Source organism: Catharus ustulatus, chromosome Z (assembly GCF_009819885.2).
Source record: "Catharus ustulatus isolate bCatUst1 chromosome Z, bCatUst1.pri.v2, whole genome shotgun sequence".
In the NCBI taxonomy this organism is placed as follows: Eukaryota; Metazoa; Chordata; class Aves; order Passeriformes; family Turdidae; genus Catharus; species Catharus ustulatus.
In genome coordinates this window covers 11,808,285-11,834,357 of record NC_046262.2, presented here as the reverse complement: position 1 = coordinate 11,834,357, position 26,073 = coordinate 11,808,285, and the positions used below count along the sequence as shown (strand labels likewise).

The 26,073-nt window shown below is 37.5% G+C and overlaps 1 protein-coding gene across 1 annotated transcript in view; it reads right to left on the bottom strand.

Annotated features, from left to right (window-relative positions):
- SLC1A3 (solute carrier family 1 member 3) overlaps positions 1 to 26,073 on the bottom strand; it is a 67,426-nt gene that overhangs the window by 5,602 nt on the left and 35,751 nt on the right. Inside the window, exons 4-8 of the mRNA XM_033085451.2 lie at positions 15,849 to 16,053; positions 14,131 to 14,173; positions 5,805 to 6,100; positions 2,587 to 2,820; positions 476 to 670 (exon numbers count right to left, since the gene is read on the bottom strand). Coding sequence (XP_032941342.1) covers positions 476 to 670; positions 2,587 to 2,820; positions 5,805 to 6,100; positions 14,131 to 14,173; positions 15,849 to 16,053 — 973 coding nt within the window. The remainder of the gene's footprint in view (positions 1 to 475; positions 671 to 2,586; positions 2,821 to 5,804; positions 6,101 to 14,130; positions 14,174 to 15,848; positions 16,054 to 26,073) is intronic.

The window sequence follows — 26,073 nt, the reverse complement described above, 5'->3', positions numbered from 1 at the left end:
GTCAGCTGATGTAATAAAATTGCATTACTGCTTCTTACACAGCTAGCCCCAGTTGTATCCTGAAACCAGGAAACCACTACCGCTTCTAGCAATAACATTGTGATGACTTTATGCTTCAGCTTTGTACATGCAGTATAAACTCAGATACAAAATGTACAGGTGCTCATTACAAATCTGTAGGTCTCGACAGCTACATGAGCTCTAAAGAAAGAAAAATTTGAAACTAATTAAATCTTGTCCTTGTCTTTATTAAGTGCAGTAATGGGTGTGTCATGTTACAGTTTTGTCAAAATTTTATTTAAATGAGAATATGTGCTGGGGATCCTTTTGTGTGAAGAAGATGTATATTACAGATAATCTGATACTGTAGCAGTTCTTTTTTATAGTTCTAGGTGCTTTTGTTTTATTCCCCTTAAACCAGGAAGGGGTCATCACAAAGGTGTTTTTATTAAATAGGTAACCGCAGTTTCCATACCTGATTGTGATAATCTGCCCAAAGTTCAGATCAAAGTTGTTGACCTGTGCAATGAAAATTGCAGCCAAAGCCTCATACAAAGCAGTTCCATCCATATTAATTGTAGCACCAACTGGGAGTACAAATCTTGTAACTCGTTTGTCCACTCCATTGATTTCTTCTAGACACTTAAATGTAACAGGTAGTGTTGCAGAACTGAAACAAACAAAATAATAGATGACATAAATTCTGCAAAGAAGGAAAGAGACAGGCGAGACAATTCTGTCTTATTTTTTATGTGACCTACCAGAATAATTTTTGGGTTTTTATGCAAATGCTGAATTTAAGCATTTCTAATAGTGAAGGTCCTTCTGATGCTTTGGAAACTTTTTCCACCTGTTAATTACTGCCATTGTCTATGTAATCCCTGGTCTAAAAGTGTCTAAATTCAGAATTTTGTCGCAAGGTTCTTCTGCCAGGCACAAGAATCTATTTAAAATTCCCGTTTTTCAGTTTCAGGTCATGGAGCTGTGATTGAATCATCCCTAAGCATGGTTTTCTTGAAGGTAAACCAGTTGGGCTATTCAAACCTTCTGTAAAAAGGTTTTTTTTGTGGACTCTCCTGAAAAGGGCATTTGGATTGATGGTTGCATTATTTTCCCACCTATAGGCTAACACCAGTAGGCAGCTGAGCACCACACAGCCACTCACTGCCTCCACACCTCGATGGGACAGGCAAAACTGAAAGGAACAGTAAGAACAAGAAAATGGAGGGGTTGAGAAAAAAATTGTTTAATAAATGTCGGAGAAGTTTGAAAGAAGAACAGAAGAAAACACAACAATACAGGTGATGCTTATGCACCAGTCCCACAGATGGATCAGTGACCAGCAAGTTCTGGAGTCCTTGGCCAACCTTCCTGAAATCCTTTTCTCCTTTCGTTGCCAAGCATGATGTATGTGGCATGGAATATCTCTTTACTTACTTTGGTTCATCTGCCTGGCTGTGTGCCTTCCCAACCTGCTGTGAGCCCCTCAATCCCACTGTGGGGGCAGAGTGAGAGTCAGAGAAGGCCTTGGTGCTGTGCAAATACTTAACAACAGCTAAAATGTCAGCATGTGGTCATTGTTGTTTTGGCCAAAAATCTACAACATGGCACTTTATGAGTTCCTATGAAGAAAGTTAAGGCATGTACAGCTAGATCTGATCACACCCAAATAAAGACGTTTTCCAAGACATGGCAATTCAGGTTTCTTGATCCCCGCGAAGCCTTCATTGCTAAATATTTAATGGGCTTTCTAGTCTTTGAAAGCACTATCAATATTGATAAAATACTGACCAAAAGTAGAGGGGTTGTGGAAGATTAAAAAAATACCTTTGTGTTAAAAAACCCCCTTTGCTGACAATCATCTTACAGCTGAATTTTAAATGATTTTTAAAAATCCACTCGCAGTACAGTATGCTGTCTTTCATCGGCCTAGGTTTTTATTTCAAAATAATCTCAAACATCAAAGACTCAAATTTAGCATCACAGAATATCTGACTGAAACCCCCTGTCTTTAGGATACATTTTTAAAATCTATTAAAATGGCAGCTGTTTTATGAAAGATTGAATGGTATAGAAATGTACACTTTATTTTAATGTTTCCTTCTGTCATAAACGCAAACAGATTTTTTAAATTCACATGACATAACTATTACCACCTGCAAAGAGCAAAAGTGGCCTCTGTTGTAGGTTCTGTATACATTATTGGCTATCAGGACTTTGGGCACAAAATATCAGCTGCCAATAGGAATCCTCTCAGAGCTGTTTGCTGCTCCATTTTGCAATGCAAAAAATTCTTTGCCAGCTCTACCCTTCATTATCAAATCATCACAAGCTACTTAGAACAGCAAACACCAAGACTAACCAAACTAACAAGGGTTCTGGCCATGCAGTCTGAGTCACCAAACAGATTAATTTCATCTCAGTTTAGGGTTTCTTACAGAAAGCAGAATTCAAATCAGTATCGGAGAGCAGCAGAACTGAAATACAGTGCCCAAGTGAATATGGTGTTCAACAAGCATTAAACAAAATTGTTCTTTAAACCAATAATACTAAAAAAACCCATAGCTTCAAAGAATTGTGTTATACCTGGAAGATGTTCCCAAAGCTGTGACTAATGCCTGGATTAAGCCTCCAATAAATACCCACGGATTCTTACGAGTGATCACGAAGTAGAGAAGAGGTAGGACAATGACAGCATGAATTAGCAAACCGATGATAACTGTAACAGTGTACATGGCAAGCTGACCACCAATCACACCCATATCTTCCATCTCAACAATTTTCCCAGCAATCAAGAAGAGAATTCCAAGCGGAGCATACCTGCAAATAAGAAATCAAAACAGTGTCACAAAACAAAGCAGAGATTCGGTTCCCCCATCTATTCTGTTTGTGTTTATACAGATAAATGCAGAATTTCACTGTCAGGCTGCTCCTATTCAGAATCAGTTCAAAAATTCAGCTCTTCAACTCTTAACAATTCAAGCTGCATTGAATCACAGTAGTGAATATTTTTGAAGGGATTCAGTGGATTCAACATCTGGCAAGGATTTCAAGATGTGTAGCATGCCTTTTGGATAGGTAGGGAAATGAATTCTCCTTGGAATTCAAGTGTAATTTGAATGCTAGTTTAGCCAATCCTATTATACAGTAATTTCACGATTATAAGCCGCACTGAGTATAAGCCGCATTTCTGGGTTTCAGCAACTTTTTGGTTTTTGTCCATACATAAGCCGCACCTGATTATAAGCCGCATGTTACAATACAGAGTGTGATAAAAGGTATCTGTTCTATCACCATCTGTTGAGGGTGGGGACAGTGATCCTTATCTCAATGGCAGATAATTTGCTAATGGGCCATCCATTGAAACCAGGCGGGGCATTGTTCTTTATCTTTTCACACCCCATCCTTCCTCCAGCCAGTCTGCTAATGGCCCATTGAGTCCCACTGCTGACTGATAAAATTACTGCATCCCATTGGAAGTTGCTCCAGCCAGGGGGAAGAGCCCAACATTTCTTACCAAGATAAAAACAGAGGTTTTGGGACAATAAGGTAGCCCCTTTCTCCACTGGACTCCAGAGGAAAACCGGATTTCTCCACATCACCACTGGACCTCCAGAGGGAAACTGCACCTTCTACAGGAGCACTGCTCCAACTGAGCCACATCTGTCACTGCAAGGGGACTGCAATCACCATTTAACGGGACTGCTACCAACACCCTGCCTGACGGGGTGTCAGGTTGTACTCTGACTGTGTCAGGGTTTGGAGTTTGTTTCTTTGTAGTAGTGTATTTCTATTTTAATTTCCCTAGAAAAGAACTGTTATTCCTAATTCCCATATCTTTGCCTGAAAGCCCCTTGATTTCAAAATTCTAATAATTTGGAGAGAGGGGGTTTGCATTCTCCATTTCAAAGAGAAACTCCTGCCTTTCTCAGCAGACACCTGTCCTCCAAACTAAAACAGCAACTTTTCGTTCTTTGTCCATATATAAGCCGCACCTGATTATAAGCCGCACTTTGGGTTCAGACCAAAATTTTAGTCAAAATGGTGCGACTTATAATCGTGAAATTACTGTAATTCTGCCCGCGTGAATGAAGGTTGAACTGACATAAGTGCACACTATGCCAAGTTCTATTCCAGTGCTGTTTCCCATGTTGTTGGGGAAGAAACCTACCCAGAAGTCTGGTAACTTCTGAAAATTTCAAGTTACTTCTGATGCCTAAGATTTTTACCTTTTTATATTTTTCACATATTTATAGCTTTGTAACTTTGCTACAGCTTCTAGTATTTTTCCTATCTTTCTTCCCCACTGTTAGGAGCAATAAGCTAACCTTATAAATGCATTCCTAAATATTTAGTTTTATTCCAAGAAGAGTATCAGCTGCAAGGATGTTTTCTAGCCAGAATCTGAACTAGACATATCAAAAATGGGGCAAAAGAAATTTCTGGACTGCTTCCAGTGGGCCAGGACCCCAGGAATTTTTACCTAACTAACTAACCTTTTAATTGGACAGTGTGTGATAAGTAAAATAATAGAATAGCCTTATGAATATTGTAGAAATAATAATCGACATGTGATTTTTGTCATATTTTGAAACCTGAGAGATTTCAAGTAAAGATTTGCTTTTATATTCACTCTAATGTTTTTGGGAAGATCTTTCTACTTTCCAGGCATCACTTCTGGCTGTGTCTCATATCATCTAATGGGGCACTGCATAAATATGTTCATCAGCATGAAGAATCTGCATGACAAAGGTTGGCTGCATTGTGGAACAGCAGCCCCAGGTGGGATGAATTGCTTTTGCCTATCACGAAGCACAGCTAGAGCTGAAGAAAGAGCTGGTGCTGAGCATAAAACTCAAATATAATTCTGCTGCAGCAGTACTTTAGGTACAGCCCTACTCCTATAAATGTCCACGTGCCTTCTCACAGTAAGATACCACAGAACAGAATCTACCCACTCTATCTCAAGTGCCCTTTATGCCATCAAGTCCGTGTGGAAATTCATCTGAATCCTCTGCTTTAACATTTTAAATCTGCTTGTGAAGGAGGAAATATTTTAGTTAATGGAGTAAATATCCTTATTTTTGGATTTGTATCTAGTATGGCAGTATATATGTGTGCTCCTGGATACACTTTTGGAAGTTAGTTTTTTTCCTGTAGTAAAGCTTAAAGAAGGGAACAAGATATAATTTCTTTTCACAGCTGATCTTCTACCTGGAAAATAACGAGTCTTAATTTCTGAAAAGATTTCATACCTTGAGGGAAATGGTATTTATTTTATTTACTTAATGGATGCGATAGAAAAAGCAGGAAAATTATGTGCATGTGTGAGCAGCGCAGCTACAATGCAAGGACATACATATAAACCCCACAACTACAGGAACCAGCTGTGTTGGAAAATTATGATAACAAGGTCTTGCTGTGTAGAAATAAGATTATGGGAGAGGTTTGTCGGTTTCCTTTAATGAACTCAGATTAGGATGTAAGGAAACTTCAATAGCTTATTGCTGTGATTGCTATCTTTATGAAGACAGAGAAGGGGTCTGTATAAGGGCAACAACTTCTGCTATAGACCCTGATTTTTTCGAGTCAAATGTGAAACCCTCTGAAAGAGTTTGTATGTCTGGGCAGATTATTGTCACAGAGAGTTAGAGCTCTTGCATTCACTCATGAATAAAGTTCCAAGGTAGATACAATCTCATTGTCTGACTTTCTGCCAAATAGATTCTTGCTACTCAGTGCCTGACTATGATGAAAAAATATTGTTAGTAGCTTAAAACAGAATTTATCGAAGAGGCACTTACCACATGATTAGAGCTACCAATCTCATGATAGCCTCATTAAGGCTATCAAAGAAGTCTTTCAATGCCTGACCTTGCTCCCTCATGCTCCCAATCACCAGGCCAAAGCTTATTGAGAACACCACCAAGCCAAGGGCATTCACTCCATTCACAGAACCTGGAACAGGAACTATTTCCTCTTTCATTCGGGTGAGAGCTTCCATTGCTTCTGACACATTGCTTATTATGGAAGTCACTGTGGATGTGTCATTGGATGGGATAGCTACTTTAAACTTTCTCTTTTCATAGTTGGTTTTGAACTGTTAAAACGAAAATAAAAGAAAGAGAGAAAATTGGTGAATCATAGCAAAAGAAGGCTAAAATCACAAATTAAATTATTATTTACTATTGTAGGACATTCGAATTTTTTGATTAATATTTCTAGGTAAAATGTACTACGATGGAAACTTGGTTTTCCTGAATGCAGCAAAAGTCCATATTAATTTGAAAAGCTAAATCTTCAGCTTTAGCTTCTAGAAATAATTTTCTGATAAATAGGCTGAAGCCAAAGATGCACATTTGTCTGTAACAAAATTATTGATTCTTAATTTGCTTTTTATATAAATCATTATTTTTCCTAACAACAAAATTCCAGATATTTATAGCCTTTTCTTGGCTAGTGAGAATATTTTCTTGTGCTCTGGACTTTCTTTATTTCTTCATCTTTTTTGTGCTAAAAAAAATAAGGCTGAAGCTAACTGAAATAGAACATACCTCTTTTTTCTTTTGTTGTGGCAAAGCCTTTAGTTTACTCTGCAGTACACGTCACTACATACCTTAATTAAGGAAAGGGTTATACTTTAAATGCTTCCTTTATGGAACAGAAGAACTAATTTTTGAATCTCTATATGGTCCTAAATGTTTGCTTTGAAAACCAGTCCTTCACCCCCTAATGTTTTTCCAAAGAGAAATTTACACTCTGAATATTTCTGTCTGGGCTCAAAAAGCCCCACAGCTCTGTCCTGGTTAAACTCTGTTGAACAAAAAGCACACTGAATGTCACTAGTATAATGTTTCTTACATATCTCAGGATGCTAGTCCATTAAAGCAGTAGAATGCTGGTGTTGAGGTTATTCAGCAACTTTGGATTTTTATTCTTTTGGAGCTAACAGGAAAAGTTTTAGTATCCTTACTGATATCTGCAGACCTGTTGAACCCTTGAAAAGTACTTGAGTGAAATGAAGCAATTATGACCAAGATGGAAAGCCCAAATATCATCTATCAACACCAGCCTGATTTAATGTTACTTTCTGCACCAGAGTAGTTTTATGCACTCCTTCCACATGTTTGAGATATTCCTCTAAAGGCTCTGTCTCTCAGAATGTCAAATAAAACCTGCTTACTGGACATTTATGGAAGGTTTCTGAATAATATGTAGCAGAACCAAGATTCATGAAGGTCAGATACTCTTGAGTTTTGATAAAATTTGCTAAAATCTTTTCAGATTTGGGCTGTACAGAATTCAGTTGAGAGGGGTATGAGCAGTTGGCTGACATGAAAAAGTCCAGTTCCACTGCCTCAGCCACTCACATCCAACCTGTGATAATTCTTGTTTGATCTCTTAGTGAGAAAATTCTACTTTTTAAAGTGGCAGAAATCTCACCAAGCAAAAAATGTCACCACTTTTTGGGTAAAGTCTGGGGAAGTGAATCAGGTCCCACTGACTGTTGAAATATCAGAGAGGGAAGAAAGCAGAGACTGGAACTACACAACCAGGGAAGAAGGGATGGGGTTGTCTCCAGGTAGCAGGGTGGTATTAAAGTGTAAAAGGAGAAGTAATGTAAGTGCTCGTTAAAGTGTTTTTTATTCTGCCAGGAATGTTAAAACACTGCCTAACACTTCACATCAAACAATCTTTTTCTTTTTACCAGGTGTGGTAATTGTGTTACATTTATATTTTTATTGCTATTTCTCAATAGGAAAAAACCTTAGGTGCAAATTCCTTATTACAAATGTCTGAAGGATGTAACTATATTGCATTTGCAGGCACAGAGATTAGATGAAAGTAGAAAAGCAAGCAGTTTAATAAGTTCTGAAACAATGAATTCTGGAATGAAAACCTAATTTCTTATGAACTTTCCTACTCACTTCCCACTTTCCCAAGCACATCATAACGTACTTGGTTCTGAATCTCCTCCATTAGCTCAGGTTCTTCTCTCATTCCTACCTGACTAGCTCCAAAATGTGATACAACTGCTGGGCAGAGCTGGATGTGAGCTGCCTGCCTGTTGGAACAAGCCATGAGCAAAGTCATAAATCACTTTTCCATCAGAGGCAGCATGATCTTTATTTTTCTGAGAATTGCCCCCTTCATGTCAGATTAGGTCAGAGTTGCCCATGCAGCTACAAAATTATGGTGGGGGACTGACAATCATACAAAGGTTCTTACCTTCAAAAACCTCTGTTAGAAAGAATTTCAGGTGGTAATAAGAATATGCCTTCATTTTATGCTCATTCTGGAATTCAGTCACAGCGGGAACATGCTTTTAATTCATTAGTTAAGTGTCTTTAGGAGTATAATATGATTTTTAGGAACTCAGCAAAGCCCTTCTCCATTTCAGCTACCAGACTGGCCCACAGAGATGCAGGTTTTATCTATTTGTTAACTTACGAATCAGACTTAAGTATTCAGAAATATTATTAGGGAGAATAGTCTTTCTAGAACCCCTTCCAGGGGAGAAACAGCATAGAATGAGATTCAAAATGTTAACCTAAGCAACAGAAATCAGAGCAACTTTATTTCCATTTAAATATTTACTTGAGCTGCTCCTTCTTTCATTGTAGCTGACTGAGCTCCTGGAGATCCCTGTAGATATGCCGTCTGTGGATTTGTCTTATGCCCAAAGTTGTCTATCAAAAGTCATGAAAATTTTCCTGGTGAAGCAAAAGAAATCAAGGCAAACCAGACACAGCCAACACAATGGATATGTCTACTGAGGAAAGAAATGTAGGGTGTTAGTTGAGTTTTATTCTTACTGTTGCTTCTTCAAGCGATATTAAAGGCAAAACAAAAAATTGCTCAACCTCCACAAAATATATTTTCTCTGTGTGAAATGGTGAAAAAACGAATTGCTTATAGGAAGTGACTGAATGAAGGACCACCTTCAAAATATTAGAAGCTGTTTTGAAATAAATGAATTACTAGTAGGGTTAAATATTACTGCTCTGCAGAGCAACTGGTGGTACAATAATATTTTGATTTTAATAACATTCCTATTTTCAGTGGATTTTTATCTCGGTGGCAATCAGAGTTGTCAGCTTATAGTGCAGCTCAAACTGACGGTTTTATTTCACATGATTCCGCTGTTTCTTGTTCCTTTGCAGCTTTCAGAAATAGAAGAAATCAGGCAAAATAAAACCACTCATTGTAGGCTTAAGAAGAGAGATCCGAGGTCCATACACTGATAATAGGTAACACCTGTGAAGTCCTATAATTTTGTACAGAAGACAATTGAAGAGTGAGATAAGTGTTATTTGAACGTATTAATTTGGACAACTTTCTATAAACAATCACCTCTGCAAGAAAAACACAAAAGTAATGCATTTCTGGCCTTTTTTTACAAGACAGAGTGGTAATGAACAACTGAAAAATTATTTTTAATTAACTTAGCTCACTATGAAATAGATAATGTAGGTTTTGTATTGAACAATGCAATGAATCAGTCACTTACACGTTATTATTTTGGCTTTATTAGTGATACAATATACCCAGCCATTTGACTTGGATATATTGAAGGACTTCTAAAGAAGCAACATTATAACCTGGCAGCTGCACATCCCAGTGGTTTAACTTGCAGGAAAGGTAATTGCAATGGTAACTATTCTGGAAATTAATAATTTGCTGTCATAATTTACTCTGAGATAGTCATTAGTACTGTCTGTGTTAAGTCTGTATGATGATGCAGCATTTGGTGAATAATGAATTTGGAAGCAAGAAGTTTGGTTAAAAGCAATCCAAAAATATTAAAAGACAGAGATGTTACATCTTAATTTTTTTCTTTGCTTTCCTTATGGATATGTGCAAAAGCATTCTAAATTTTCTGTGTAAAAGTTGATGACACAAGTCATAATACATCTTTACTAGCTTAAATTATCATGAAAAATAAACACCAGAGATAGTATTAATTTCTGGATATGTGATTAACACAATTCCCTTGATAATGACAAGTTCAGGAAAGACTATGTAATTAAAAGATCTCAGAAGGAATGCAGTTATCAGATGCAGATCTTTAAGCTTCAGCTGGCATCAAATTCTACCTATTCACAGTAGAATGACCCTCCCCAAATTTTTAGATTGATTCTGTTTCTCTTGATTTTGAGAGTTTGCTTGTGTGGCTTCCACCCTTTGATAGACCTCCAGAGCACAGCACGAAGAACAAGCAGCTAAGAAGCAGCATCTGCCTAACAAGCAGAGTGCTTACTAGTGCTCAGCCCCAGGCTAGACAGCATCTTTTAATTTAGCAAAGAAAGAGAAAGAGATAGTGGCTAGAGCTGAAAGATAAACCCAAAGATTTCTTTAGATGTCCCTAAACTGGGTGTGTATGCAGGGACACAGAGAAAATTTTGAACAAAGTAATCTAATTTTAGGTAAGTGTGAAATATTTATGTGCAGTCAATCTATTCAGATTCTCTTGTTACTCATAAAAATCACAAAACCTCATGTGATCCGTGCATAGTGAATGTCATGACATTCATATGAAAGCAACCATCATCAGAAAAGGTGTTATTTAGATTAATAATCTGCTGTTGAACAATCAGCCAGAGAAGACTGAGGTACTCAGTGAGTTCCTTGTCTCAGCCCCCATTGTCTGGCTTATCTCTCCATATCTCTCAAGTCCCTGAATCTCCAGGTAGAATTTGGAGGAGAATAGTCCCTCCCACTTTAAGCAAAGGTTTGGAATCACCTGATGAACCTGAATGGAGGTATATGGGACATGAAAGGATCTGAGGGAACCAAACCACTCCCCATCATATTTGAAAATTCATGTCAGTCAAATGGAAAAGGGAAAAAGCAAATGTACAAAGAAGGAGAATGATGGGAAGTAAAAGAAGGGGAGGCAGTCTTGTTGGGAAGAAAAAGGAAATGAAATCCAAAGGCCCAAACAACTGAAACAGGAACAGTAGAAAATTTAGGAAGATATTTCCTAGATAAGTCCTAAGTTCCAGTGTCCCTCCGGGACTGTCTCCCAGCAGCAGCCATATCAAGCATTGCCAGCTCCACTTGAAATCTCTCCCACGTTGGTTATGCTCTTTATTTCATTTCACACCTTCCCGTGGCTTCCATAAAAACTGGGAAAGAAACTGCTTAAGGATGCTGTAAGACATGATGTGCACATCTGATCTACCCAAAGATGTGAGTTAAATGTGCAGTGCATATTCCAGTGATGAATTCCAGGTGTGTAAAGCTGTGGGTTGGTATTACACCACTGAGTGTGGACAGCTATGAGAAAGTTCTGTGTTTAGTGTTTGCACCATCAAACACGGTGTTACAGAAACAGATTTGTGCCAGATGGATCATTCCTCTTCATAAATCTTCTGAGAAACATACATAATAATGAATGGAAACTTTTGAGAAGAAAATTGTGGGTCCAGATGTACAAAACAATCTGGATACCTGAGAATATTACACACACTTGTAATTAAAGACCTTTTTTTCATGAATCTGTACAACAAAATAACTTTTATGCAAAAATCTAGGGTTTGGTACCAATTCAAAGTAATGATATGACAAAAATCCTTTAAATTTCTGCTACTTCAGAAAATCCAGGTACTTTCAGTTGCTGCTGAAAGTCAGTAAAACCTTTCACTAAATATGTCCTTTTTTTTCTAGATTGTTTTTTAGAAACCTCCTTAAGTTTTAAAGCACATGAGAAATACAAGATTCTTAGATGCTAACATAATCTACAGGACATCTTTAATTAAGAACATAGGTTTAGAACTGCTGGTTATTGAGCCAAGTTTTCTGTTGCAGTAGAATACTATCAAAAGAATTTTTTAAACCATATTGGAAAATTCCTGAACCGTTCCTACAATTCCTAAATGAAGATGTTTCAGGAATTCAACTTTAAGTTTTGTGGGGTTAAAAATGTTACTAATTTCCAATTTAAATTCAGTAATAGTGATTTCCATTTCTTTTTGCATGTTTTTATCCTAGGTCTGTTCCCACTTTTTTGGAGTTGAATAGTTTCTCAGTCAATATTTTTTTGCTTTACATATTGTGTTCTTTTGATATTCCAACAACTCCCCTCTTCACTGTGTTTATTTTGCATGAATCTATGAAGGAAGAAAACTGCATATGTTCACATATTCTCTGGTTTTAGTTCATGTCTTGGTGTTCTGTCACTTATATATATCCTAGAGGTGAATTGAACATTTTTGATTTTTTGGATGATAATTTGCCATGTCAAAGCAGAAATTACTGTTAAATCATAAATGTTTACCTCACATGCGTTGAAGAGCTACAAGAAGGTAACAAAACATGCCAACACATGCAAGAGCTGAGTTATTTTGTTGCTGTGACTTTACAAAATTGTGTTGTGTCAGATCTTATCAACTTCTTTAGCATTTTATTTTGATATCTCAACACAAAATGCTTGGACTTTCTTGTCATCTGTAAATTTAACTGTGTGCATCTTATGGCAAGTCATTCATAAAAATATCAACTCCCAGTCCTTCAGAAACTTCTATTGCTGTCTCCACAAATTTTAAAATTCTTCCAGTCCCCTGCTCAACCATTTCAATTTTGGTCATGTTAAAACTCTATTCTTTCTCAGAAGTCAACCTCACCCCCCAACCCCTAAAAAACAAAATAGACAAAATAGAAAAACCCAAACAAAACAAGCAGCAACAACAAATTTAAAAGAAAGAAAGAAAGAAAGAGGAAATGAGCAATATTATAGAAGAAAAATGGTACAAATTATGTTTCAGAAACTTTTGTGGTTTTTCTAGTTTGTTTGTTTTATATATTTTTCACTTTTGTTTATTACGAAGTCTCTACTTTTTCCTTTAAGGCATTTATATTCTTCACTATAACTGAGATCAAACTAATGGCCTGCTATCTGCTTAAATAATTTCCCAAATGTTTTTGAAACTGCAATCTGGAAGACACTTTGATTGCTTTCAAGAGCTCTAGATAATAACTTCCAAACTTGAGAGATTTATGAAAAATACTTGCTGCTATATCCACAACTTTATGCCCTAATTATTTCAGTATTTTGAGATAAAGATCATATAATTCCTGTACTTTATTACATTACATTCTTTGAATTTATTTCTAGTTTAGATGTGGAACTTTTGCCTTTCTATACTGCTCTTTTGCATCACTGCACTGAGTTTATCCTTGCTGAAGACAAGGCATAGCATTTGGACCTGGGTCTAGTTGGCTTTTTAATCCTTAATCTAAAAATCTTTAATGCAGAAAGTGACTCCTTTTTATTGGTTTCTGTTTATACAACTAAAGATATTGTTATAATTTCTTTTCAATTCTTCTGCAAGATGTAACTCAGCTGGATTTTGGAAAGTTTATACTTTATGCTCTTCTTGACCTCCACATGTCAGCTTTTTTACTGCTACAGCAGTAACTGGTAAAAAACATCAGTTCAAGATTGTCTGTTAGGTCAATATGAAACAATTTGATTATGGAAAGATACATTCTAGGTTTCACTGTATAGCTAATGTCCTCCTTTTTAAAAAAACAATGTAACTAGTTATTATTTATTTTCTCCAAAGAACAGCTAAGATTCAGACCAAGCTAATGATTATGAGAAGCAACATAAAAAAACCACTCCTATGGACTTCTACTGTAGGTGACAAGAAATTCTTAATTTGCTTTTTTTGTTAACGTCCACAAATTTTTTCCCTCTGTTTTGAATGTATGCATACTTGGCACATGACTTCCTTGAAAATCTTCCAGTCTTTGCACAGATGGTGAATATCTCAGTATCTCCCAGTTTAGCATAACACTGTTTTAGAAAAGCAGATCCTGAATTCACCTTGATGAAGGTTGCTGCCAACTTATGAATTTGACATTTGAAAAAAAGCAATTTTTTGATTTGCCAGGTTGTGTGGATTTTCTTCACTTCTTATAGCAAATACTGTTGTCTCAATGTGATTGGAAACAAAGCATAGATTTGGTTGGTTCAGTTCAGGGGTTTTTTTTTAAATCTGGCAGCAAATGTAAGTTATATTTTTACTATAAGTACAAGAACATGATATTCCTAAGGCAAATGTGTTTACATTTAATTTCTTACTTTTTCATGCTTTATATGGAATTTGAAAAAATATTTTTTACCTGTTTAAAGCAAGCTTCCACCAGATTTGGAGGGAACATATTTCTGTGAAAGAGAAAGAATATAACATGAGGAGTAATACACTAATAATTCCTTTAGTAAGGACACAGCTAAAAAAAGAATTGAACACCAAATTTTGAGGAATCCTAAGATACAGTGAGTAGAACTTTGAATGTAGCATTGGCCTGGTTAGCTTTACCAGGATGAAATGTAGGGTTGGATAGTTCCTTATAATTGGAATCTCTGTATTCAGTATTGCATAGCAGGTCTGGTTATGCAGAAGTATATCAGCTAAATTACCAAATGAACAAAGGTCTATGGCCTCACTTTTAATTTTGTACTTATTAAAGCATTATGAATCCAGACTAATAAATAATTTAATAATATTTAATGTATTTTGAGTTCTTAAAAAATTTTTGCATGTATGTAGTCAAATACTTAATATTTATCACTTGATTTAGTCCTGTTGTGGTTACGCCCAAATCTTTCAGAAGATTGCACATTGTATAATAATAATCATACATACATGTCTGTGCACATTTGTTGCAGATGGGGGTTGTTATTTTTTCCTTTGTTTTCTGCATTTCTGAGGGATTCAGAAGCAGCCTAACTGAACGAATCTTGAGGAATCTGAGTGCAAACCTCTTCATGGAGGTTTCTGTAGTCCCCCTTTCTGGCAGCGTGATCCTTGGAAGCCTTTCTCCGTGTCTCCGGATTCTCCAAATGGGTTAGTGGAACACAAAATTTTGGTGGTTTTACCTGTGGAAAAGCTCCTGAGTTCAAAACCTCAGCTTCCCTACTTCCTGGAATATATCTGTGACATATTAGCTCTGTAAAAGAGGTACTGCGGAGTCTCTGAGCAAGGAAAAAACATGATTTTATGTCTGTGCCCTCTATTTCAAGCATTTTACTTGCCTGTTCCTGGAAGTTATTTCCCATTCATGTAATTGAATAAATTGAGCAGATGCACCCAGATTGGTGGCTACAATTCAAAATTAAAATATATAACTAAATCAGGGGTTCAAGTGAAGAGAGGAAACCACTGCAGCTTGGAAGAAATGGGGGGGGAATTCAGTAATAAGGTCTGCTATGGAAGGAGGAAAAAAGACCCATGAAGAAAGAAAGAAAGAAAGAAAGAAAGAAAGAAAGAAAGAAAGAAAGAAAGAAAGAAAGAAAGAAAGAAAGAAAGAAAGAAAGAAAGAAAGAAAGAAAGAAAGAAAGAAAGAAAGAAAGAAAGAAAGAAAGAAAGAAAGAGAAAGAAAGAAAGAAAGAAAGAAAGAAAAAAGAAAAGGAAAGAAAGAAAGAAAGAAAGAAAGAAAGAAAGAAAGAAAGAAAGAAAGAAAGAAAGAAAGAAAGAAAGAAAGAAAGAAAGAAAGAAAGAAAGAAAGAAAGAAAGAAAGGAAAAAAAGAAAGAAAAAAGAAAAAAGCAAGGAAAAAAAAGCAAGAAAAAGCAAGAAAAAGTAAGAAAAAGCAAGAAAAAGAAAGAATCTTCCTTCTAGCATTAAAAGCAGTTTTCTCCTCTGCAACAGCTTGATTTGGAAACAAATCCATGCATCCCTTTATACCATTGTAAGAGTCAGAGATGTTGATATCACACAGTTGAAAGAAATTTGGTAACTTTATGCAGTCACTGTTTAAAATTCTCTCCTTTTGTTCTCTGTGAATCTAAGATTACTGTCATAGCTATTGGTACAGAAAATGTGCAATATTATAGCCATACCTGATTAAATCAAGGAAGGCATCTGCTGCTGTCACTTGCACAATTTTGCCTTCTCTGTGCATGTTTTCCTTTGTACCTTTCCCGGGGTGGATGATGACCACAATGATTATGCCAATCAGCACAGCAATGATTGTAGTGCTCATGTAGTAGACTACTGCTCGGACTCCCATCTTCCCTGAGGCTTTACTATCCAGGGCAGCAATTCCTAGTAAATTCAAGCACAGTGACATTCATACAGTTTTGAGTAAAGAGGATGAACTAAACATGATGAAAATAGTTCTGTGGGAAGAGTTTTGATGACCACACTTAAAGCTACCCAAGGCAAGACATCCATCTTCTGCAGTTCATACTGTCAGTGTATTCCCATCCCACCCCAGCTATATAATTCTCTATTAAAAGAGTTACAGCTTTCTGTGCTTTCTTAACACTTCGTTAAAAGTAAATATTATAGGTCTGATGCAGCATAGCACTCCCTATATTCCAGTCAGACAATTCATGGTTTCTGATTAATGCAGTTACCATAGTCTGAAAAATGTGCTGTACATAATTTGTAATTGTAAGATAGAAAAAGAGAGTAGTCTGAAGTAATGTTGATAATGTTTGGAACAATTAGCATGTATGAAGAGATTTCTTTCATTTCCAAAGGGCAATTAGATTACCTCTGTCCCAAACTCTGAGAGTTTAAAACAGATTAAATGCTGCTAGCCCGTTCCAGAAAATCCTTACCATTGCATGAATAAGACTTTATAGTCTTTCATAAACTTTGCAGAACTTGCTACATTAATCCTAATTCCTGGCTCTATTTTGATCTACTATGAACATTAGGGTGCTCCCTATGGCATCTTCTATAGGATTTTTTCCCAGATTGCACTGATGAATGGCTGCGATGTGTTTTTTAATAGAAGGTGCAGTTCTGCCAGGGAAAGAGTTCCGAGCCTCTGAGAAGGAATGTCTCATGAGGGCTGTCAGAAATGGAAATGCTCTTTCTCTTTCTGGCAGATGCAGTTAAGTTTGATAGTTCTCCTTAAAATGTCCCACTGCTCCTTCTCCTTGATATTTGCCCATATTCCATCAGGAAGGCTGTGCCATCTGCCTCAAAGCAGTGCTCATGCTTCTTGTTGCAATCGAGTTTTCAAAGTGCAGAATGAAAAAAGGGGTTAGAAAAGGATCTCCTAGCTTTATTTCTTCCTCCTGTATGAAATTGCCTAATCCATACTTACAAAGACTGCCGACACATTTATATGAATGCCACCTTTGAACATATACTCTGGGTATCCATCTCACAGGAGAAATTTAAAATAAGGCAAGATGACTATAAGAATATAAATAATATGGGAACTCGAATCATAACCAGTCAAAACTAAATGTTTTTAAAATTACTTTAGATATATAAGACTTCTGCCTGTCTTTTAAAGGAAGTGATACATTTTTTTGAAGCTACAGTGAAAGCATTCTAGTCCCTGATGTTGCTGAGATCAAGGATGTGTCCCAGGCTCTGATCAAATCCTTGAAGTATAAAACCAATCACATGCTTCATACTTACCCTCTCTGTTCAGCTTTTTTCATTTTCTGCCCTCTTGGCAGAAACCATTAGAGCCAGTAAGATTTGTACCCACAAAAGGAATTGCAAAGGGACATCACTAGATTCTGAATTGCTTGGTTTATGTGTGTGCCATTGTAGTGGAAGAACAAAGAGTTACTGGCACAGCAAGAAACTGAACATAGAAATCCAACATTTGAAGCGTTTGGGCCTTCATTTCTCTACTCAGCTTTTCCATCTACAAAACTGAATTATTATGTTTGTGATAAGTTTACATTTATGATTTAAAATGCTGTGAGGAAAATGGTTGCAATGGTTGCAAATGGAAAGTTAGAAACAGCTTTTTTAACTTTACAAATGGGAAGTCCTGTAACCCTCTTATTTGTGAACGGAAGGTTAGTTTTTTTTTTAGAGCCCTCAAGCAATGTAAATATGAAATAATGCAAATACTGTTAGCCAATAAAAGAAATAATATTTTTTTGAGAATTTCAGATCTGCTATCATACTGCACAGCATTTATATCAGACAGCATTCATTACAAATTTGATTTTCAAAGTATTAATACGAAACTTGAAATAAAACATTACTTACAAAGTAAAAAATGAATATTTACATACTAGTCCAGTCAATTTAATTTTTTAATATTTTATTTGGCTTTTTTCTGTTCTTACTTTTTCCTCCTAAAGTAGAAACAACAGTCTATCTATTTTTTGTTTTGGATAAAACCATTTTTTCATTTGTTTTACAACCTGAGCACAAAAATTTAACCAGTACAGTTTAGTAGGAATGTTTGAAAATGCAGAGATTTTGGATCAGTCAGTTCCCAGTATTCTGGCCTTTACAGATAATAGATTTAGGACCGGAGGGTGAGTACTTCCATTCTTAGAGGATTTGCAGGGACACCTGCCTGTGCTTTAACCAAGCCTGTTTTTTGTACTTCACTCTCTATAGTAGTTTGATCCTCCTACACTCCAAAAATCACTAGAAGCCAGTGTAGGTCATACATCACCAATAAAGATTGCTGTTTTGAAGGATTAGATCTTTTGATCCTATTTTTTTCTTGGTCTGATTCTGGGATAGAGCAGTGAGCCATGTGAAAGAGTGGTGAGAGTCTGTCAGAGAGCAAGAGTCATGCTCTTGTCTTTGTGAGCTGCTTTCCAGCCTGGCTTCCTGGGGTGCACTCTAGCTGGGATTATATGGCTCCTTATTTTAGGTTGCTTAGTCTCATTCCTGCTCTTGCTATCATGTAATTTATTTCTCAGCTCGGACATAGGGAACAGCAATTCCTCTTTCCTTGGGCTGTAGCTGCTCGTGGCAGGTATGGCAGAAAGCAGAGGGATGCAGGCCTGAGTATGAACAAAAGCTGTAGGAGGATGAAGCAAGTGCTCACCTCCGAGAGCCCTTATTGAGGACCTGCTGGGCAGTCTCCCCTCCCACCGCAATTAATGGGAACCCTGCAAACTGCAGAAGTTTCCAGCATACCAACAACAACAATTGTCTAAAATAATATTTAAAATCTGTTTCTAAAGCACGAGAAAATGAAGGGTTGTTTTCTTTGCATTTTAAGATGTTGACAAGACTTCTTGGAGCTGAGTGGGGCTCTGGAAAGCTCCCCAGAGCTTTCATGTATCACAAAGCATTGTGTCCTCAGTGTGTCTTTTCACAGTCAGCCAGCAAAACCCCCATTGTCCCGCGGGAGATGTATGTGCCCCTTTCATCCCACTGCTGCTCTCTGCTCCACACGCTGCTGGCTCCAGCACCTCTGCCTCCCCTCTTCCTCTGCCTCCCTTCCCCAGGGGGCCTGGGAAACTCTGCCGTGCCACCAGTCCCCACCACAGGGATGCCTTGGGGTTGTCAAGGCGATCTGGAGCAGAGCCCCTGTAATTTCTCCCAGCGTGTGCGCTCACACAACATGAATGGGAATGATTTTTTAAGTACTGATGGGGAGGGAGGGAGGCTGGGGAGAAGGAAGGGAAGAAAAGAAAGAAGAGGGTATGCATAAGTCTGTAAAACTGCAAAGAAACCCCCAGCCTTTACGCCTGTCTTCTCCCTTCACCTACCCCTTCCCTCTCTTGAGAAGTAGCACTGTGTATGAAATAAAGACATGAGAGGGAGTTCTCCAGAGTGTCACAAAGCAAGGCACTGTTTTGTTCTTTAACAAAGATGTTTGAGAAGAAATGAGAATATTTTGAATATAGGAAAGGCAAGGAGAAGGTATATCTATATAATTACAAGAGGAGAAAGAGAGAGAAAAGATGCAGGGAAAGGGAGGAAAAAATCTACTTAGGACAACTTTAACAATTCTGAATTGTTAATCTGATAGTTCTGACTGCTCACGTGACTTGATCACTGTTCTGTAAATTGGCATGAACTATTGATTCTAGGAATCATCATGAATAGCTACTATATTATGAATAGTTACAATATTATGAATAGTTTTGTGTCAATTGTATTTGTTTATATTGTACTTATGATTTTGCATTATAAAGAATTTTAGAATTTACCAAATCCAGAGTTGCTGCAATTTTTAGTTTTCTAGATATTGAAAGCATGCTGCACATCATGTATGTGTAATCTTGGATTACAGCGGGGCACACTAATGCAGAGATACTGAACTCCTGGAAGATGAAACATAAAATACACTGAGCACGTTTTCTTTAGATAATTTTTAAACCAAACAGCTTTGAATCTGATTTTTCAATAATAAATTCCAAGAAATTGTTTTAAAACTGAAACACAGAACCTATGCTAGAAGTCCTACAGCTTCAGTATACTTGCTCCCTTTAATTAGTACAGTAGAGTCAATGGAATAAAATGATTTTTGAAGAACAGTCCAATGTCCTCAATGAGCTATTTCAGTCTGAGATTTGAGTTTATGCCTAATTTTCCCTATTACACTATTAGAAAATTTCTACTTGTAGGGTTTTGTTGTTGTTTTTTTTTTCATTTGTTCGTTTGTTTTTGAAAGGAGAAATACACATTTTAGACCATTAGATACAAAATACTTTTTTTCCACAACAGTAACTGGTCAGCAGCTGGTATGCCTGAAGTCCTGTTTCTGTGTGTAAACTCCTAGTCAGCAAAGCATCCTTGGGTTTATATTTGGCTCCAAAATTAATCACTAACTAACAAATGAGAGCCCATAAATAGTAGCTTTTTAATAGGATCTGTTTTCTTACCCTCCAAAGTAAATAGCAACCCTCTGAGGAAAAACAGTCATTATGTAGGATTGATTCTAGTACCTTGGGTGATTTTATCTTTCTTCAGAGCAAGCAGGACTGCTACCAGGGATAGAAGGTGTGCATGTGAACATTTATGCATGATACATTTATGCAAGCCTTAATTTCAGTTTGAAAGCAGTTAAAGTGCTCAGCCCCTGCTTATCATATTGAAAGTCCCTGTTTCCGAATATTTTTGCCATAATTTGAAAACTTTTGAAAAAATCAAGTAGTTTGTGTTGGCTTTCCTACTAAAATTCTTGTGATTTTTAGCCTTTTCCACAGTGTTTTAAAATTTTTGTTTCTTGAAAATCCCTTTTGATGCATAATGATAAGTATTTTAAATATAGAACATATCAGCTTTTAAAATATAGAACATTTCAGCTGGGGCTGAAATGACCATCTAAGCCAACTAAACTTCAGGACTGACCAAAAATTAAAGTCAATAATGGCATTGACTTCTTCAACACTGACAGATAGAGGTTATTGGCCACCACTCTGAGAAGTTTGGTCCAGTGTGCTACCTCTGTCTGGAAAGAGACGTTTCTTAAGGTCCAATATGAGCCTCCCCTGGCACAGTTTGAACCATTCCCATTGATCCAGGAAGTGAGATCAGCATTGCTCTCTCCTCTTCCCCTCCTCAGGAAGTTGCAGAGAACAGAGGTCACCTCTCCGCCTCCTTTTCTCCAAACTAGACAAGCCCAAAGTCCTCAGTCGCTCCTCCCAGGACAGTGGTGACTCTGCTCAGCAGGGCAGAGACTGTGTGCTCAGAGCCCAGGTGTGGGCTCCTGGCTGAGCACTCACTGCTGTGAGGTTCCCACCTCTGGGCACAAGAACCAGCACCTCCAGGTCAGGATTCTGACAAGATGTAGCAACATGTTGATAGGAGTGCATAAAAGAATGAAGCAGTTCTGAATGAGTGTGTAGAACAAACTGTCCTTTCTGCTCCTTACACATATTGACTTCTTGAAACAAAAAGAAGAGGATTTCTATGGCCGTGATGAATTCTTTCCTTATTCTGCATATTAGAACTGATGTCACTTGTCTGCCAATGGGAGATTTTTATATAAATTCCCTTTAGATGTTTTGAGCTAAGTCTTTATACACAAAACATTATGAACAGAGCATCTTTTTATTCCTAATTATTTTCCTGTTTACTTTTTATGGTCTCTTCATTAGGAAATTGCAGTTGCTTGTTAAGGACTCCTATGGTGGAGCAGCAATAATGGCAACTGTTGACTCAGGAGTGTTGCCCTAATTTTGTTTCTTTAAGGTTGTCTTTCACTCTCCTAATGAAGCAGTTTCAAATGGGCTACTCCCACCCCCTACATCCTCTAAGCACTGTGTGATGAGTAAACTCTCAGTGTGAGACCACGAGAACAATCCCTTTTGTGTATGTTGATGAGGATTTGTGGAAATGAATAGCACTGTGCAAGGTCACGGTAAAATATGCTGACAGAAAATTTGTAAGGAAAAGCAATAGTTAGGTAAAGACAGTGGAGGTAGTGACCAAGTTTAATTAACATGATTAAGCACTAGAGCTTTATTCTAATAGCCGATGAGAATGTCTTCTGACATTCCCGGAAATCAAAAGTTGAATTTAGGCTTTGACATTTGGGCCCTTTGCAAGATCAGGTACAAATTTGACCAATCTCTAGCTTACAGTTTTTAATAGTAGTAACACTAAAATAATAAAATTACAAAGAAAAAAAGACAATAACATTTTCAGTGAGCTGTATGTATAGGTAAAGTTAATTGATATTAAATCAATACAGCTAATGAAGCCACTTGAAATATGTTGTCTGAAATATAGCTCTGTATATATTTTTACATGAGCTGAGGAGACAGGTTGCTCCCAAATTGTAATTTAACTTATCTTTGTTTAGATATGAATTTTTAGATAACAAAATTAGATATTGTATTATTTTTTTTCCAGTTCTGTTTAGAACAGTGGGCAAATAAAGGAAAATTAGCAGTTGTAGTTGATCCAAAATTATGTGACTGTGATTAAGCCAAGCTGACTAATGAAATCCATGGCTGGGGTATAGTAACGCGATTCAAAGAGCCAATTAAATGGCTAAGAGTGGCTCTTAAATTACTAGCCTTGCCCCACAGTCCTGCCCCATCCTTGCCAGAAAACTATCAACTTGGGTTTTGCAGAGATAGTTTTTTCTACCAGTTTGTAATTTTGAATCACCCCAAAATTGTGTCACACGAACACCAGAACTTTAACAAGGAAAGCAGAAGGAAAGAGTGTCTGGGGCAGAAAACTAGCAAACACCTGCTTTTTTAGCCACTGTTTATTCCTTAGAAAGAGAATGTTTGTGAAATCATGGCACAATAATGTCTGAACATCATTGGGTGATGTAAATGGAAGAGGTCATAATAATCTCAGTGAGTTTTACCTTTCAGTTAACCGTGAATAATAAAAGTGTTTTGCTGTAGTCCATCACTGATTAACACTCTCCCAGTAAAATAGCTTCACTTTATGAAACTTAATCTTCAGTGTTAGCACATTTTAACTGTTATAAAAAATATGACAGTAATCCATGCTTGAAAGCATTTTTTGGGCTGTCAAGTTTAGCCTTCTGATAGAGCAGAAAAATATGTTCTACACTATTGGTTAAAAACTTGCTGAGCTTGGGGTTCAAACCAATAGCAATTTTTATCCAAACAATTTTTATGTTTGTGTATTCCAGAGCCTTACTCTCCTTTTAGTTTTCTAATTTCAGTGTAAAAATGTCCAGATGGAGACCTGTGATGATGGCGTTCCCCAGGAGTCTGTGCTGTATCGGCACTAGTTGATATTTTCGTCAATGACACAGACAGTGGGATTGAGTGCAGCCTCAGTAGGTTTGCAGATGACACCAAGGAAAGAGGTGTTTGACACCCCTGAGGAACAAGATGTCATCCAGAGGACCTGGAAAAGCTCAAGGAGAGGCCCAGGGGAACATCATGAGGTTTAACAAGGCCAAGTGCTGGTGCTGCCCCTGGGTCAGATCAGCCCCTGGTATCAGCACAGGCTGGGCATGAACAGACCCAGAGCAGCCCTGCCCAGAAGGACTTGGGGGTGCTGTGGGTGAGAGGCTGCACGTGAGCCAGCAAAAGAAGAGTAACCAGCAGGTGAAGAGAGGTGCTTCTTCTTCCTCTACTCTGCCCTCATCAGACTCCACCTGCATAGGGGTGGAGCACTGCATCCACCTCTTGGATCCTCAGCACAAGAAAGATGTGGACCTGTCAGAGCAGGTTCAGGGACCACAAAGATGTCAGAGGGATGGAGCTCCTCTCATTCGAGGACAACCTGAGAGAGTTGGGGTCAATCAGGAGAGCAGATGGCTCTGGGGAGACCTTTCAGCACCTTCTGGTACATTAAGGAGCCCTGTAAGAAAGATGGGGACAGATTTTTTAGAAGCCTGTTACTACAGGAAACGGGATAATGGTTTTAAAAAGGGTAGATTGAGGTAGAACATAAAGAAAAACTTTCTTACAATAAGGGAGTTGAAACACTCTTGGCCAGAGATGGTGTCTCTCCCATCCATGGAAACTGTCAAGGGCAGGCTGGAGAGGGCTCTGAGTGCCCTGACCTAGCTGAAGCTGTCCCAGCTAATTGCAAGGGGTTGGACTAGATGACCTTAAAGGCCCCTTCCAACACAAACTGTTTTGTGCTTCTTGCTTTAAAATTCTTCTCTCTGTTAGTATGAGACACTGAGGACAGGGAAGAATTTCATAAACCTCCCCAGATTCTGCTTGTTGTTGCTAAAATATTTATAAACAACGAAGTACAACACCTCCTGGTAAAATGAAATGCCAATATGCAACTCTTGGTGCATCTACAGAGTGTCAATGATGCTTACTTTACTACATGAAAACTCCTGAAAAATTATGTTCTTCTGTTCTGAAAAGTGTAGTTGGCTTGCTTTTCAGGTTTGCAGTATAACAGGATACATTTGAAGAACCAGTAGGAAAGTACATTTCCTGAAACACATCTGCCTGAGAAGGACCCTGCTGTGGGGCTGTTGAGATACTCATTTAACTCTTCGCATTATTCCGTCTTTTGCTCACAGTATTGGAATGTGACAAACAATATGCTTTTTGAAGGGAAACTAGGGAGTAATTTATCTTCTTTATGTGTGCTAAGCAGAGCAGGAGGGAGATGCAAGCAGGGATTCACAGCAAGCCATGGAGCAGTGATTAGTAACAGCTGACAGTCTCAAACCAAGACTCTCTTTCTTTGGTTACCTCATTGTAATAACAGAGTACAAAGAACTGACTGTATTCAAGCCAAGAATCAGAGACCCAGGAACACAGAAAATAGTAGTTCAATATTTTTTTTGGTAACAAAACACTATTGCTACCTGCACAGCGCAATTCTAAAAAGACATCCTTTTATGTCAAGACACTTGGACTAAGCTTTCCTGGAAATTGGATTCTTATTTTGGCCATAAAGCTGATTATTTTCTGTGTAAGGAGTGAAAACAATAACTATATTTGTCAATGAAAAAGCATAATGTAACATGGCAAATTATTTCAGTTTAATCAAGAAACAAGTTTATTTTGGTAGCTGATAAGCCAAAGCACATTCAAACACATTAAATCCTAAAGTGCATGTTGCTGTATGACTGAAATAAATATGGTAGTAGTTGTAAGACTTTCATCCTATTCCCAGAGGATGAAATACTAGTTTTCATTCATTCTGAATGTACTGCCAAAAATACCTGCTTAAAGCATGAAATGCCCTGTGTCTATTGAAGTCATACAAGTGATAAAATTACCTTTGCCTCTGAATGGTGTTGAGCACATCACCCAGTGCTCCATAAAGGTCCATAATCTAATTTCCCGAAATACACGTGCAAACCTTTAATTTGCTAAAATACTGGTCTGAGTGTTGGCAGACTGTGCTGGGAGTTCTTCACAGAATGTTTCTGTATGTGCAGCACTTATTAAACAATATTCCACAAATGTACAGTGTCTCTTGTATCTGCCTGGCTTTGTACAGTGTGATGAAGCTGCAAAGTATTTATTACACTAAATCACTCCTGATGTACATTAGTTGCTACTGAAAAAATAGTGAGAGATTAGAGGTGTCCATAAGGGAACAGTAGCTAGCAGTGCAGTCTAGTGTAAAGAATAATTTGCTTTTACATCTTGGGTATGTGGCAAGTGCCTGAAGACACATTTATACGAATTGCTAGAAAAAGTAATTCTAGTTCAGAGTGGTACAAAATTTAGAGAATGGGAAACTAAGGTTCCCCCTCTAAAAAGAGATGGATGTCTTTATCTGTGTGCAAAACAAAATAGGTTTTGGGGCATGGGATCGCTCTGATCAGTAATTGGTCAGAGCTCTATGCAGGAGATTCAAAATATGATTCACTACTGTTGGTGAATCTGCTCTTGGCTTCTTCAATGAAACTTCCAAAAATAGACCATACTGGAATACTAGTATCTTATTTGGATGTTTGTCCACTAG